The sequence below is a fragment of the Drosophila novamexicana genome, unplaced genomic scaffold, assembly GCF_003285875.2.
Source record: "Drosophila novamexicana strain 15010-1031.04,08,12 unplaced genomic scaffold, DnovRS2.1 tig00000564-arrow-pilon, whole genome shotgun sequence".
NCBI lineage: Eukaryota > Metazoa > Arthropoda > Insecta > Diptera > Drosophilidae > Drosophila > Drosophila novamexicana.
The window spans coordinates 2964874-2978504 of record NW_020824810.1 but is presented as its reverse complement, the minus strand read 5'-3'; the positions used below and the strand labels follow the sequence as shown (position 1 = coordinate 2978504).

Below are 13631 nucleotides of genomic sequence, written 5' to 3'. Positions count from 1 at the left end.
CGGAGCAACAGCCCCGTTCAACATTCTTTTTTCCTTCATATATGTATGCATATTTATTTCCCCTTTGCTTATCAGCGACTAGCAAAAATGAAAGAAATAAAGCAAAGCGGGTCCTGGCACATGAGAAATTGCCAAACACATTACCACACATTAGCCACGGACACAGACACATAGACAGGACACGGGACACAGGAGTTGCCAGTGCCACATCGCCAGGACTCATAACTGCATATGACTTTGGTTTTTTTCTTTACTTTTTTTTTAACGTGTGCCACATACAGCTGAAATTGTAACAAATAATGATTTTCAAATATTATTTCTTATTTTATCGCGCTGTATTCATGTCATTTATTAAGAGAATCTCCGAATGAGATGCGATATTAAATGATTTTATGCTTCTACTTTATGGACTTTCAAATATGGACTTTATATAAATGATTCCTCGACTTTTTAGTTTTTAAGAATATGGGCTATTAAACAATATTCTGCCCCGAAAGAGGAACACATTGAGTTTAGCTCAAGTTTGACATTTAAAATTGTATTTATTTAATTATTTAATAATTGCTGGGAATACATATTGTAATATAATGTATGTGTGTACGTTTTGTTTAATGTGTATGTGTCCGTGTGTTTGTGTTTATTTATGCTTTTAATAAATTACAATTAAATTTAGTTGGTTTTTGTTTACGATTTGTATGCTTATGGACCTAGTGGAACAATTATTCATTAAACACGTTTAAGTGTAGCTTTATAAATGTGAATTCTACTCGTAATTGTTATCAAACGCTTGAAATTGAATAATTCAAATACACAACGAAATACCTAAGACAGCAGTTGAGTTTTCGGCTGAAAATGTAATGCCATTTAGCAGGTATTAAATACCAGGACATTAAACAGACCCCCCTTTTTTTTGGGCTAGATTTATTTGATATATTTTTTAAGTTTTTGCTTTTCTTCTTTTTCTTTCAAACATATTATGCTCCTTAGATATGTGCTAAGCTGGAAAACGAACTAAATTAAGGCGAAAACTTAAAAGTATTTGAAAAACAGGAAATTCCCAATGCTAGTATAACTATTCAAATATTTTATAGTAATAGAATAGTTTTGGTATAACATACATATTTACACATGAAATTGGCTCTCTTTGGTTACACACTCCTAACTTTGCGAACTGATGGATGTTTAAACTTATTTAAATATAGAGTGTCATATGTATATATATATATATATATATATATATTTGATAAGGTCATGCTAGAAGCTGTGATAAATTAAAGTCCTATTAGTTCATCTAATTTTAATTTTTAACTAATTCTTTTTTAATTAGTTTTTATTTTTTGCTAAATATTCTGCGGCGTTCGTTCGCCTAGCTAACTGGGACCGAAAGTGGGTCTGATACTGGGTCAGAAAACTGGTTCAACTCTTACTATAATACTTGGAGAAGGGTGCATTAGGGGCTTATCGTCTCCCACTTAATTATGTTGTCATAGCTGCATAGGGCTTAAGTCTTAAATAGTGTGTATTTACATATAGCTCGTGACACGCCTCCGATTTCCTCTTAGTCGCGCTCCTCTAGTCGCGCTCCTCGTATTTGGGCACAAAGGAGCCGAGGCCGCCCAGCTGGCTGCACTGGCTGTTGTCATAGAGCGACATCTTGAGCCGTTTGCATTTGGCGCGTCGATTCTTGAACCAGAACTGCACGTTCTTGCTCTCCAGGCGCGGAAACTTTTGGCTGCAAAATGAAAGCAGAGGGAAACGAAAGGAGTTGAAAAAGAATTCTCAGAGTAATATAGATAGAGCTCTGCATTGAGTTACTCGAACAATTAATTGAAAAAGAGTTCGAGCTAATCGAAACACACTTCGAGCTAATCGTTTCATGCGTGTATTGTCTCAGCTGGGCGCAACACAAACATGTTGGCTCAAACATGTTGGCTGACTCGAGCAGCTCGAACATAGTCTGTCGGCTCGATCGAGTATCCGAATCTTATTCGCTAAACTAGGCTTTACTCACCGATAGGGCATGGTGTTCAGATCCTCGGTATACTTGAGTATCAGATTGTGCGAGGGATGCGTATTCATGGCGAACCACTGCTCCAGCTTGGGCACCTCTGTGACGGGATCGATAAAGGTGCGATTGCGCTTACGGCGCTCCTCGTTCGAGATGCTCGACAAGTTGAGACCGGCGCCGCCCATTAACGTATTCGGCTGGAGCCCGGCGGCGGCAGCAGCGGCAGCGGCATGATGAGCATGCGGATGGGCAGCGGCCGCCTGGCCAAAGGCCGGTATATAGTGGCTCATGTACATGAAGGACTGCGAGAACATCGAGTTGGGCACCATGGGAAACGGCAGCTGATCCTTGTGCGGCGTCACGCTGCCCGCCAGATCCGGCGAGGGCGAACGAAACTCATCCAGATGGCTGGTATCCTGCTCATTGTCCTCATCGTCCTCGTCCATGTCCAGGTCATCGTCCTCCTCTTTGGGCGTGCTGCGCTTCGGCGGGCTGCCGGACTCTTGCTCGTTGTTGTTGTTATTATTGTTGTTGTTGGCGCCGGCCTCGTCGCCGAGCGCATTGCCAGTCGCCTCGACATTGGCATTGTTGGAGTTAGAGTTGTCATTGTCATGCGTTGCGGCTTCATCGCCCATCTGCAGCACAGCGGGCTTCTCCTCGTGCTCATCGACGCCGTTGACCACATCGCTGCCGGCGCTCTTGGAGCGCTGCGGCTCTTGCTGCTGCTGCTGCTCGGCCCGCAGCTGCTGCCTCTGTTGCTGCTCGTCCTCGTCGTCATCCTCGAGCATGGGCGAGCTGCGATGGCGCTCGTGTGTGGTTAGTGAAAGCGGCAGCTGCGGTGTGCTTGGCCTGCTGGGCTCCTCCTCCAGCTCGTCGGAGTGCTGGGACATGGTGTCAATATCCTCGGACTTCAAGCTCATGGGACTCTTGAGATAGTCGTGCGACATGGACAGATTGCCCATGCTCAGCGGCTGGCTGCCGGCGCTGCTGCTCGAGTTCTGGCCCAGCGGAGCATGCCCGCTCAGATAACCATTCATGGCGGCATGTCCCAAGGCGCTCATCGCGTTCCCGAGGCTGCCGCCGCGCATCTCGGCGCGCTTCTGGGCGGCGCGCGCATTCTTGAACCAGTAGACCACGTTGTTGACGTCGAGCGGCTTGCGGCCGCGGCGCGACTCCAGCGCGTTCAGCTGCACCACATAGGTTTGGATTTGCTGGCGCGAGGGATGCGGATTCTCGGCGAACCACTTCTGCAGCTTGGGCAGCTCCATCTCCGGATCAAAGCTGGTGCGCATGCGCGTCTTCTGGCTGGGATACTGGCCGCCATGCGCCTGCGCATGATGATGATGATGCATGCTGGCCGCGTGCATCGGATGCACCAGCATATTGCCATGATGCCCGCCCGCCTGGGCCTGGCCCACAGCCGCATTGGGATGATGTCCAGCTGCTGCTGCCGCCGCCGCAGCGGCCGCAGCTGCCTCGTTGGCCAGCAGCAGCGACTCGCGACTGCTCATCGCGCCCAGCGGATTGGCAGCGCCGCCAGCGCCAGCTGCAGCGGCATGGGCCGCGGCCGCAGCAGCTGCGGCCATTGCCGTGCCCACCGGAAAGTCCATGTCGCCGGGCACCACCGGCACCGTCGACGGCGCCGACATGAACGGCAGCATCTTTGGCGTCATCGCCGACTGCGGCGAGAGCTGATTGGACCACCACTGATCGAATTTGCGACGCAGCTCATCCGGTATCTCGCCGCCGGGCAGAGCGTACGTATTCTGATGCGAGCTACGGCAAATTTGCGAGAGCGTCACCTGCAAACGAGAAGGGGAAACGATTAGGCTTGCATACAAATGTAAGTAATCTCTATATAAAAAACTGTTATTCAAAACATATCACTTTTATGATATCTTCCCTCGTTCCCGACATAAATGGAAAGAAGCTCCGAAAGAAGTAGCAACGTCGCGCAGCTAGGTTAAGTTTGTTTCTAGCCAATACGACAGCCCCTTGGTCGGTTGAGTGGGAGATTCTACCGGGACTTAGGCGAAGGAACACCACACTAACAAGTAAGTCGCGAGTTCCCGACTAGGGGATACCCTGAACGCACTTCTACCAACACCTTATACAGAAAACTCATGTCAAAATAAGCAAACGTTTTCTCAAATAACTTTTGTGTTTCTTAACCGATCTTGATAAAACTTTTAACAATAATTCCAATTGTGCTATAGAATACTCAACAGATGTTAAAAAGACAATGGCTTTAAAATTGTGGCCTAAATTTGTGGGTAGTACTTTGATATAGCTATGCAATTAAAGATACTTTATATATATAAATACTATTCAAGAAGCTACATGTCAAATTTGGTGCCTTTAGCTCCTCTAACTTACGAGATTTGCTCAAAAAACCGGATTTCGATATCGATTCTTATCGATTACTTGCAAGTTATCGATTATCTGAAACAAACTCGTACGAGGAGTACCTACATTTCAAATTTAAAGTCCTTAGCTCTTATAGGCTCTGAGATCCAGACGGGCAAACAGACGGACATGGCTAGATCGACTCGGCTGTTGATGCTGATCAAGAGTACCTCATGGGGTCGGAGATGCCTCCATCTGCCTGTTAAATACATTATACCCTGTTACCCATTTTTAATGTGTTCAGGGTATTAAAACTGGGTGCAATGAGTAGGAGGCATGACTGTACAGGTAACTGATTGGTTGTCGCCAGTGCACTTAGCCGGTTTGAGCCCACGTCTGGCCCACTAAGCGGCTGTCATAAAAATCAAAGTTGAGTCGCATTGGGTTGGTTTGGGTTTTGGTGCGGTTTTGGTTTGGTTTGTTAAGGCCCTCAAGTGGCCGGGATTTACTTAGCCATAAATGTGCGCGACTGTGTTGGCTCTGATTGCGGCAGACTCAAAATTGCCTATAACGATATAGAACTGATACCCCACAAAAAATGAAAAAAAAAAAGAAAAAAAAAAACTGATATTAACTGACTGACGGACGGCAACGTCAGGCGCGATAAATAGATAGTCCCTATGGCCCGATAGGGGACGACGACACAACAGCTTATGCGATTAAAATTGAATTTAATGTTCAGAAATAGAAACGAAACAGAAAATTCACCCGTTTCAGAGGGAAGCGGTAGCAATGCCCAATCGCACATATATATATATATGTATTTGTGGGTATATAGTCGAGAGGTGGTGAGGGTATAGGTGGGTCGTATTAAATGCTCATTGATACTCGCCTCAAATACGTGCGCTTCTGCCAGCTCCACCTAATAGATAATGTCTGTCGCTATCAGCTAAGGAGGCGCCCCAAATCACTTAAGCTGCTCGAAACATAGCACAGGGAAGGGGGAGGGGGCGGGGAGTAGGGTAAGGAAGGTGTTATAGACAACTAATTGTAAATAAAATGTGTGTTGAGCGGGCGAGTGGGTAGAGGGGAGGGGGGGAGGTTACGGCGAGCAATTATTAAATTGATTTTCATATCGTTGGTGACTTTCGCAATTCTCGGAACACAGACGAACATTAGCCACGGGACCACAATCAAAGGGTATCTGTGTGAGTGTGCGTGTGTGTGGAGGGAATTATAGGAATATATATGCTTATCATGTGATTAGAGGGGCAAACGCTTTGCTAATATTAATCAGGGCCAATAAAATTAGTCGCAATATCAATTGAAGGGTATTTCGGTCGTGATTTCCGATAGCGACAACAACAACAACAACTACAAACATATAGACATGAAAATACTCTGATTTATGACTGACTGCAGTCGAGGGGCGGTCGGTCGGGTGTTTGTGGTGGAGGATTTAGATGTGGGTCATGCGCTGCCCGCAGAACTCTTTAAGACTATGATCTGCCCGGCTGTGTTGGCCACAAATAAGCCCAGTGTTAGCAATTGAGCTCTACACAATCGGAAAGTTTACACATATATAGCTCTATATATATGGAAGGGTTTTTTCTGACTGACTGACTGGGAATCATAATGAAATTGTCAAGCCTAGGGAGCAGGACTTCTTACTTGCAAAGCGAGCTCTTGATATAGCAAAGCGTGTTCCGAGCTTGTATGAAAAACAACGCAAACGTGTTATAAGCGTGGCTTAGACTTAGACTCTGGCGGACATATAGAACGACAGAAAGAAACGTAGAAGATAGACAGAGAGACGGACAGACAGACAAGGAGAGCGACAGATAGACAATCAGACAGGCGAAGAGACGGGGAGATGTTGGACCAGCCAGCGGAAGATCGCCGCTACAATTTCAGCAGAAATCCTCCGAGAGACAGGCAGAGAGACGGCAAGATGTCGGACTGGTAAGCGAAAGATCGCCGGTTCAAATCCAGCAAAAATACTTAGAAGTCAAGTGCTTCTGGCTTCTGCAACTGCCTCAAATGCACAACATTATTCATTTGAGCCGCGCAATGCCGCTTAATTTCTTTAAGTCTTGTACATATGTGTGTGTGTAAGAAATCGTTAGACATTTTTTTCAGTGTGTTCGGCGATAAGCGCAAAGCTGATTACAAATGAAAACTATTGCAGAAAAAGGATTAGTTAGGTGAACCAAAATAAATGAAGTCGGCTTAACAAACATTTCTTTGTAGTCGGAATTATTATCAAAAGCATTTTCTATGAATTTCATATGCATGCAATATAAAGACACACACACACACAAGCACACACACACAGCCAGGCAGGCAGACAGACGGCATTGGCTGGTTCGAAAACTCAAGCATTTTCCAGGGGCAGGATACGCAAAAAACTTTTGTTGCCAACAGTTGGCTCTTTATACGTGTGTGTGCGTGTGAGTTAGTGTGTGCGTGTATGTGTGTTTATGCCTCAATTCACGCAAATTAGCGGTTTGAGTTTTCATGGGTTCTACGCAACGCGCTGCTTAGCTGCGGCTTAGTCTACAAAATGTTAAAATGTTGCCGGGCTCGAAGTTTTTGGGAAGTTTTTCGGTAACTCTCACAAGACGCCAGCTAATAGGCCAGGCTAGGTTGTTGTTGTTGCCGTAAACCGCTTATGAATCATTATAGAATTTTGTCAACTTAACGCACAGTTTTGTAGTGAGAGTTCAAAGTGAATGTCTAATTAGCTAACAGTTTTGTGTGTGTGTGTGTGTGTGTGTGTGTGTGGACTCACCTCATCCAGGGGGCAGCCGGTGGAGCGGAGCAGCGCGTGCGATTGCAGCACAAGCAGCTTGAGCAGCTTGTCCTTGATCTCGCCAAAGGGTGAGGTCTTCGGGCGCAATATGACAATACGCAGCGTTATGACCGAGGTCAGTTCACCCACAATATCGCTAACCGGCACAGCCGGATTATCAGAGATCTGTTCCAATGGTATGGGCTTCCAGTGCTTGATGATGAGCGAGCCTAACAGATTAGGAGGAAGAGAAAGAGAAAGAGAATGCGTAAATATGCAGGTTCCATAAAGCGTAGGACAAATCCACTTCTAGACTAATTCCACTGTGAACATTTCTTATATTTTTTGCGAATTGATTCACATTTGAAAAAAATGTTACACTCGCAAAAAATGTAAGAAATGTTGACAATATTTCATAAATATTTTTCTAATGTGAAATATGTGGCCTGTACGTTTTCTCATCAGAAACCATATTTTTCACATTCGCAAAAAAATGGTTCATTCAATGTAACGAATGTAACATTTGTGGACACTCGTTAATGGAATCGCACAATGTAAAGTTTGTTAATGTAACATTTATTGAGCATAGTGGAATCAGGCTATTTTATACGCTTCCCCTAAAAGGGTATTCAAGACGTCTTAACCAAATTCTGGCACTCACCTCTTGCCGTGTTGGCCACCTCCTGCGAGTAGCCGAGACGCTGCAGCGCCGTCTGGACTATTTCGCTCCAGGGCGTGGCCGCTGCGATGATCACATAGCTGTCCGTCTCGATGTTGGGCCGCCGTTTCCACGGCTGGCGTGTGTCTATGGTGAGCGAGGCGTGCAGCGAGTGCACGGACTCCACTACGCAGTGCAGCGGAAGCGATTTCGCTGCAATAGAGAGAGAGGGAGAGAGAGAGATGGAATAAGTGAGAGAGGGCGACGGAGAAATTAGAGGGCTTTTTGGAAATTCATTTTAATAATCATAAATTTTGTGAAGATTTTAAAGCACTCAAAAAACAACCAAATTAGTTGCAAATACCCTGTAGCAAATATATATACCTAAAGGGCATGCTGTTTATACAAAATCACAATAAATAAATAAATAAAGTGCTCAAGTTTTATATTTGCGCAGATCAAGTACTTTGCACTCCACTTCAAGTACAAAAATTGTTGAAATTTTTTTCATAGCAGTTCGTATACTCAAAATATATATTATGAATTTCAGAATAGGCTATTTTTTAGGCAGGTCTTTTATCAAATTTTTCTTGACTTGGGAACTTCTAGTATTGAATAGTATTGAATTTCTTTAAAGCAGTTCGTATACTATTTCAAAAGCCAAATATAAGTATATAAATTAAAAATAAGAATATATATTCTTACAAATTTTTATATGCGTTTAATGAATAGAAATGATATTTCCTGCTGATGTTTCAAAAATAGCTGACAAAAGAAGCTGTTTGTTCTTTCGGCAGGTATTTGTATAGTTTCTTGACAAAAGAGCATAATTATTCGTTTCTTTAAATAATATAATTTAACTTTTATTTAATTTACTTTTATCTAGGGTATTTGCAAAGTCGTGCTTCTGCGGCAGCATCTAATTACTGCCTAACTCTAGGGCCTGCTGCAACTGCTGCTAATCGGTTTAGTGTTCAGTTCGGAACGCTTCAAATGGCGTCAAGTGCAAATCGGCCAAATGAAAATAATCAATTAAAACATATTTTATATGTTGCCCAGACCTTGCCAAACTGAGAGATATTTCAATAAATTATTGCATGCTGCGGTTAGCCGCAAAATGGTTTTAGCCGCTTACCCCCTATATTGGCAGGATTATGAATACATTATGCATAATAGGCTAAATAATTATAAATTAATAATGGGGAACTTGCCACCGAATAGTTGGCCAAATGATTGGCCAGCGAGTAAAAGAGTTGCTTCGTCAAAAACAACGCAGCGCCTGTGTCTGAGAGTCGAACCAACGAGCCGGAGACACGCCAGTTCAAATCTAGCAGCAATTTGCAGTTATATTTCTATTTTTTACCTTCAGCAAACTCAGCACGAAGTTAAGTGAACCAAATTCCGTGAAAATATATATATCCATATTGGGAAATGCTCGGCTCTTTTTTGCCGTGCAACGCCGGTCAATTTCTTCTAGTCAGCCCAAATATAAGCATAAGTATAACCATAGCACTCCCATATAAAGAAGTCAACCTCCATAAATAAACATATATAAATAAAGAACTTAAATGGCGCATTTTCAAGCCGTGCAACGCCGGTCAATTTCTTCTAGTCAGCCCAAATATATTAGTTGGTAGCATAACTGTAGCCATAACACGGCCATATAAATCGCATTTTGGCCTAAAACACAACACTTTTTCGCGACCAATTATGTGGAGCTTAAAAATAATTTACCAAAATGTTTGCCAATAGCGAAAAACGCAAATGCAATGCACGCCCGATGCCCAATCCAAAGCTGCAAATGCATTCGCCAGGGATGGAGAGGGAGAGAGAGGGGGGAGGGGGGGTGAGGGTTATACCAGTAGCAAATAGGCTTAACGCCCGCGCTGCTGGCGGCCATAATGGTATTATTAATTATTCCAATTATAAAAATTGTAAGCAGCGCGCAGATTGCTGGCGATTGGCATTTGGGCGCGTTTTAAACAGCCAGAAGAACGCGGCCAAAAGTTGCTGCCACAATTATGAGCGATTTTAACTATACATCAATATATATACACACACATATGTTGTTGTTGTGTCCGCCTGCAAATCTTTTAATTGCCATAAAATCCTTATTGGGCATTAAAAATAAATATATCAATTGTATTGAACATATATATATATATATATACATGTTCGTGCATCACATACATGTACGTATGCATATATGAAATAATTTAAAAAGGAATAAACAATTATGTGGCATAAAAGAGGCGTACGCCTGAAGGTATTTACAATACGCTCCGGAGCTACAATAAAAATATTGCTGAAGATGTGCTTAAAAAAGTCAACTTTTGAAAAGAGAAGTTGGAAAATTTCTTAAGGAATTCTTTAGAGATATTATAATTTAATTAAATATTTCTTTTTGTAAGCCTTTATAGGATATCTGTTTAGTTAATCACAAATTATATTTATTTGATATGTATTTTAAAAGTTGAATATGAAAATGTGCTTAACAAATTCAAAGGAACGCCTTTGAGAGCAGAAAATTTCTTTTAGAATTCTTCAGAAGTTTATTAATTTCATTTAATTTAAAAAAGTTGCATATTTTAAATGTTAACACAACAAATAAATAATTTAAATTTATATATATATATATTCTATAAAATTATATTCGTTTATGTTTCAATTGAATTTTCGGCATTTTAGTTAATTTATAATCTTTGATCTGCTGCAGAGTCTATGAAATTTAAAACAATAAGGGCATACGGCACATTTTCGAGGGCCAGATGCCACATACATATGCTCACACACATATACATATACATATACATATATAAATATATATTAAAGCCATGTTCGGCGTCCTTTTTGTTGTATTTTAGCGTAATATACGCAATGAGGATTTTAACAGGGACATAAACCTGAGGGCTGTTGGCTCTGGGTTTTCGGGGCAGACCGTTTTTGGCTTTGGCATTATGCATTACGTTGGACCTGGGGCCTGTGGGGCATAGGGGCCGCCTTTATAGGTGGCATAGGTGCGCTGACTGAGGCTTTGGCTGAAATGGCGGCGGCCAAAGAACAATAGAGCGAAAATGCGTAGCGCAACCGAATAATAAACTCATTAAATCCATTATCCTGGCCCATGATTTGGGGGCTAACACAAAAGCCGATTTCATGTGCATGCATATGTGCATGTGCGCCGGTCTCTGGCTCTGTGCGTATATGTGTGGGTGTGTGTGTGTGGGTGTGTGTGTGTAGAGCCACAGCCGCTAATTGTTGCGTTGCCCAGTCCCAAAATAGCCGCCAGTTCTGACAGCACTCAAAAATGGCGCTGATTTTGAATGGGGATCGAGAGGGAAGGGGGGGGGGGGGGGGTTGAGAGGAGAGTGCAGCTCTTAAGTAGCCCCCCTCCGGGCCCACCCACGGCCGGGCAACCGAGCGACTGGCGCATCGCTGGGCGGCGCTTATCCTTATTAGCATTATCAGTGGCAAAAATAATCGAGACAGCAGCCGGCGCACGGGCCAAACAAATTGAATTAAAAACGTTTGAGGCATTAAATCTCAGCCAGGCAGGCAGACGAGTAGACAGCCCCACCCACACAACAAACCACCGCCCCCCGGCTCCCACCCACCGACCGTTGGCCTAAGCTGACAAACGATTTGTAATGAACTCCACTTGCATAGGCTTAGACGCTGTCGTCGCGCTGACTCCACCCCGCGCACCCCGCCTCTCCGACCGCCCTGCATGACGACTTTTCCATTTTCTCTTATATTTTTTGCCCTGTGTCGCAGCTTTAGATTTATTAACCTGCGTCGAAGTCGCAGTCGCGTTACCAACTCGGCGAGCGCAAAAATAATGAAGTTGCCAATTGCCTTGATACCGTTTGAATGTGATATGTTCTCATAATACCCTGTACTGGCAGATTATATAACTTTTTTGCATTTAAAGCCTAGTTACGCAAGAGATCAAAGCGGAAAACTGTGCGATTGATAAGCTTGTCAGGTAATATAAATAATACAGGGTATTCAGGCAGCTAGTCAAGGCATTGGCAAAGTATACACTGTTAACTATTCGAGGCTATTTTAAGTATAAAAAAAATATCTTACATTACATTACATTACAATAATTCTCCATGTTTACAGGGTATTCCAAAAAGAGGTTGTAGACATGCTACATAGGAATACAGGGTACAGGTACATAGGAATACAGGCTATTCAAGCATCGAGTCAAGGCATTTGCAAAACTATCTACGAAGTAAATGTTGCCTTTTCCATAAGAAATTATCTTAAAAGCCTTACATTCATATATATAATAAATTCAATTGCTCTCAATATTTACAGGGTATTCCATAGAGCAATTGTAGACATGCTACTTAGAAATATAAAATAATAAATAAATATCCCATTCTTGTTTAAGGCAGCAAACTCTTCGAGCAGTCAGGCAACACAGACTGTTCACAAGTTCCCAATTATGATTACAGGGTATCGGGCTAGTCGCGCAACTGTTGCATGCTGGCGGCTGGCTCTTGATTACCCTGCAGAGAGAGTGTTCTGTCTTTGGCTTATCGCAATCTGAATTGAAAGTTCGTAATAAATGGGATATTTGTGATTCGGTTTGCTTGTTAGAGACGTCAGCTAAGCCCCTTTCATAGTATGCCCAGGACTATTTTGAGGCTGATTGCGCAACAGCCAGAGGCGGCAAATTAGCAGGGGTGAGAGCAAGCCAGCCACCCTTCCCTCCCCTCCCCTCTCCCAGCCAATCCTCCACAAGATTTTAATCTTTGAAAGTTTTTGTAGCATTCACGTGTGCAGCTTGGCATGAAATTTTATTGTGGAAATGGCAGTAAGACGGTGTGTGTGTGTGTGTGTGCCTGGTTGTGCGCGCTTTTGGCTTTCTTCTAAGAAATTGACCAATTGACTGACCACAGCAGCCGAGACCAACAATAATTATGAATCGCCTACGCACAACATCAAAACGACTTAATCCCCAACTAAGAAACACACACACACGCAGTAACAGTGTGTGTGTGTGTGTGTGTGTGTGCGGGGGGAGAAGAACAATTTAAGTGACTGCTGGCAAGGATTATGTAAGTTTTGCAGCTGAAAATATCCTTTGACCAACAAATATTTGTAGTTCTGCTTTTTCTGACAAACTTGACCCGAGTCCTGCGGCAGCAGGGGGGGGGGGAAGGGGGGCGGGGTTACAGCTCTTTCGGCTTGCCGAATAAATTGTGTATTGTTTATTTATAAGAAAATGTTCATAATTTACTTATTAAAATGATTTTGAGTGATTTGGGTATGAAAATTAAAATTTTACAGAGAGCAAAGTTTTAATAACCGTAAAGGATATTTGCTTAATGTGCAAAGGACATTGCAAGGGGGCCCGGGTGGCGGGGGGGGGGGTGGTGGTGCGACTATGCGTAAGGGTCCTGCTTAAGCCAAGTGAACTGTTTGGAATTTGCTTATCAGTGGCTGGCCAGTGGAAAATGTCGGAAAAATCTTAAGGATTTGAAAGGACTTAAGTGGCAGGCACATTTGTCGCCGTGTGTGTGCGTGCGTGTGTGTGCGTGTGTGTGTGCGAAAGTAAGAGTGACCGGAAATTAAGCAATAGTCTTAAGGAAATTGCCACAAGTTTTTTGGGCGCACGCAGCAGGCAATTTGATGTCCTTTACCCCGACTCCCAACTGCAATCCTTAAGCTTGTCTATGTGTGAGTGTACGTGTATGTGTGTGTGTGTACATGTATTTTTATTTACACTTCAACTTAAGTCCTACTTAATTGCGAACTCTTTTCAGTAGAATTTTTAATGCATGCATTTTAATTTATAATGCCGAGCCGAGCATCGG

The 13631-nt window shown here is 43.3% G+C and overlaps 1 protein-coding gene across 1 annotated transcript in view; it reads right to left on the bottom strand.

Moving 5' to 3' along the window:
- Positions 1–532: 532 nt before the first annotated feature.
- The window catches only part of LOC115762432, a 62919-nt gene continuing 49820 nt past the window's right edge, over positions 533–13631 (bottom strand). The window contains exons 4-7 of the mRNA XM_030704629.1: positions 7807–8016; positions 7146–7375; positions 2012–3810; positions 533–1732 (exon numbers count right to left, since the gene is read on the bottom strand). Coding sequence (XP_030560489.1) covers positions 1573–1732; positions 2012–3810; positions 7146–7375; positions 7807–8016 — 2399 coding nt within the window. The 3' untranslated portion in view covers positions 533–1572. The remainder of the gene's footprint in view (positions 1733–2011; positions 3811–7145; positions 7376–7806; positions 8017–13631) is intronic.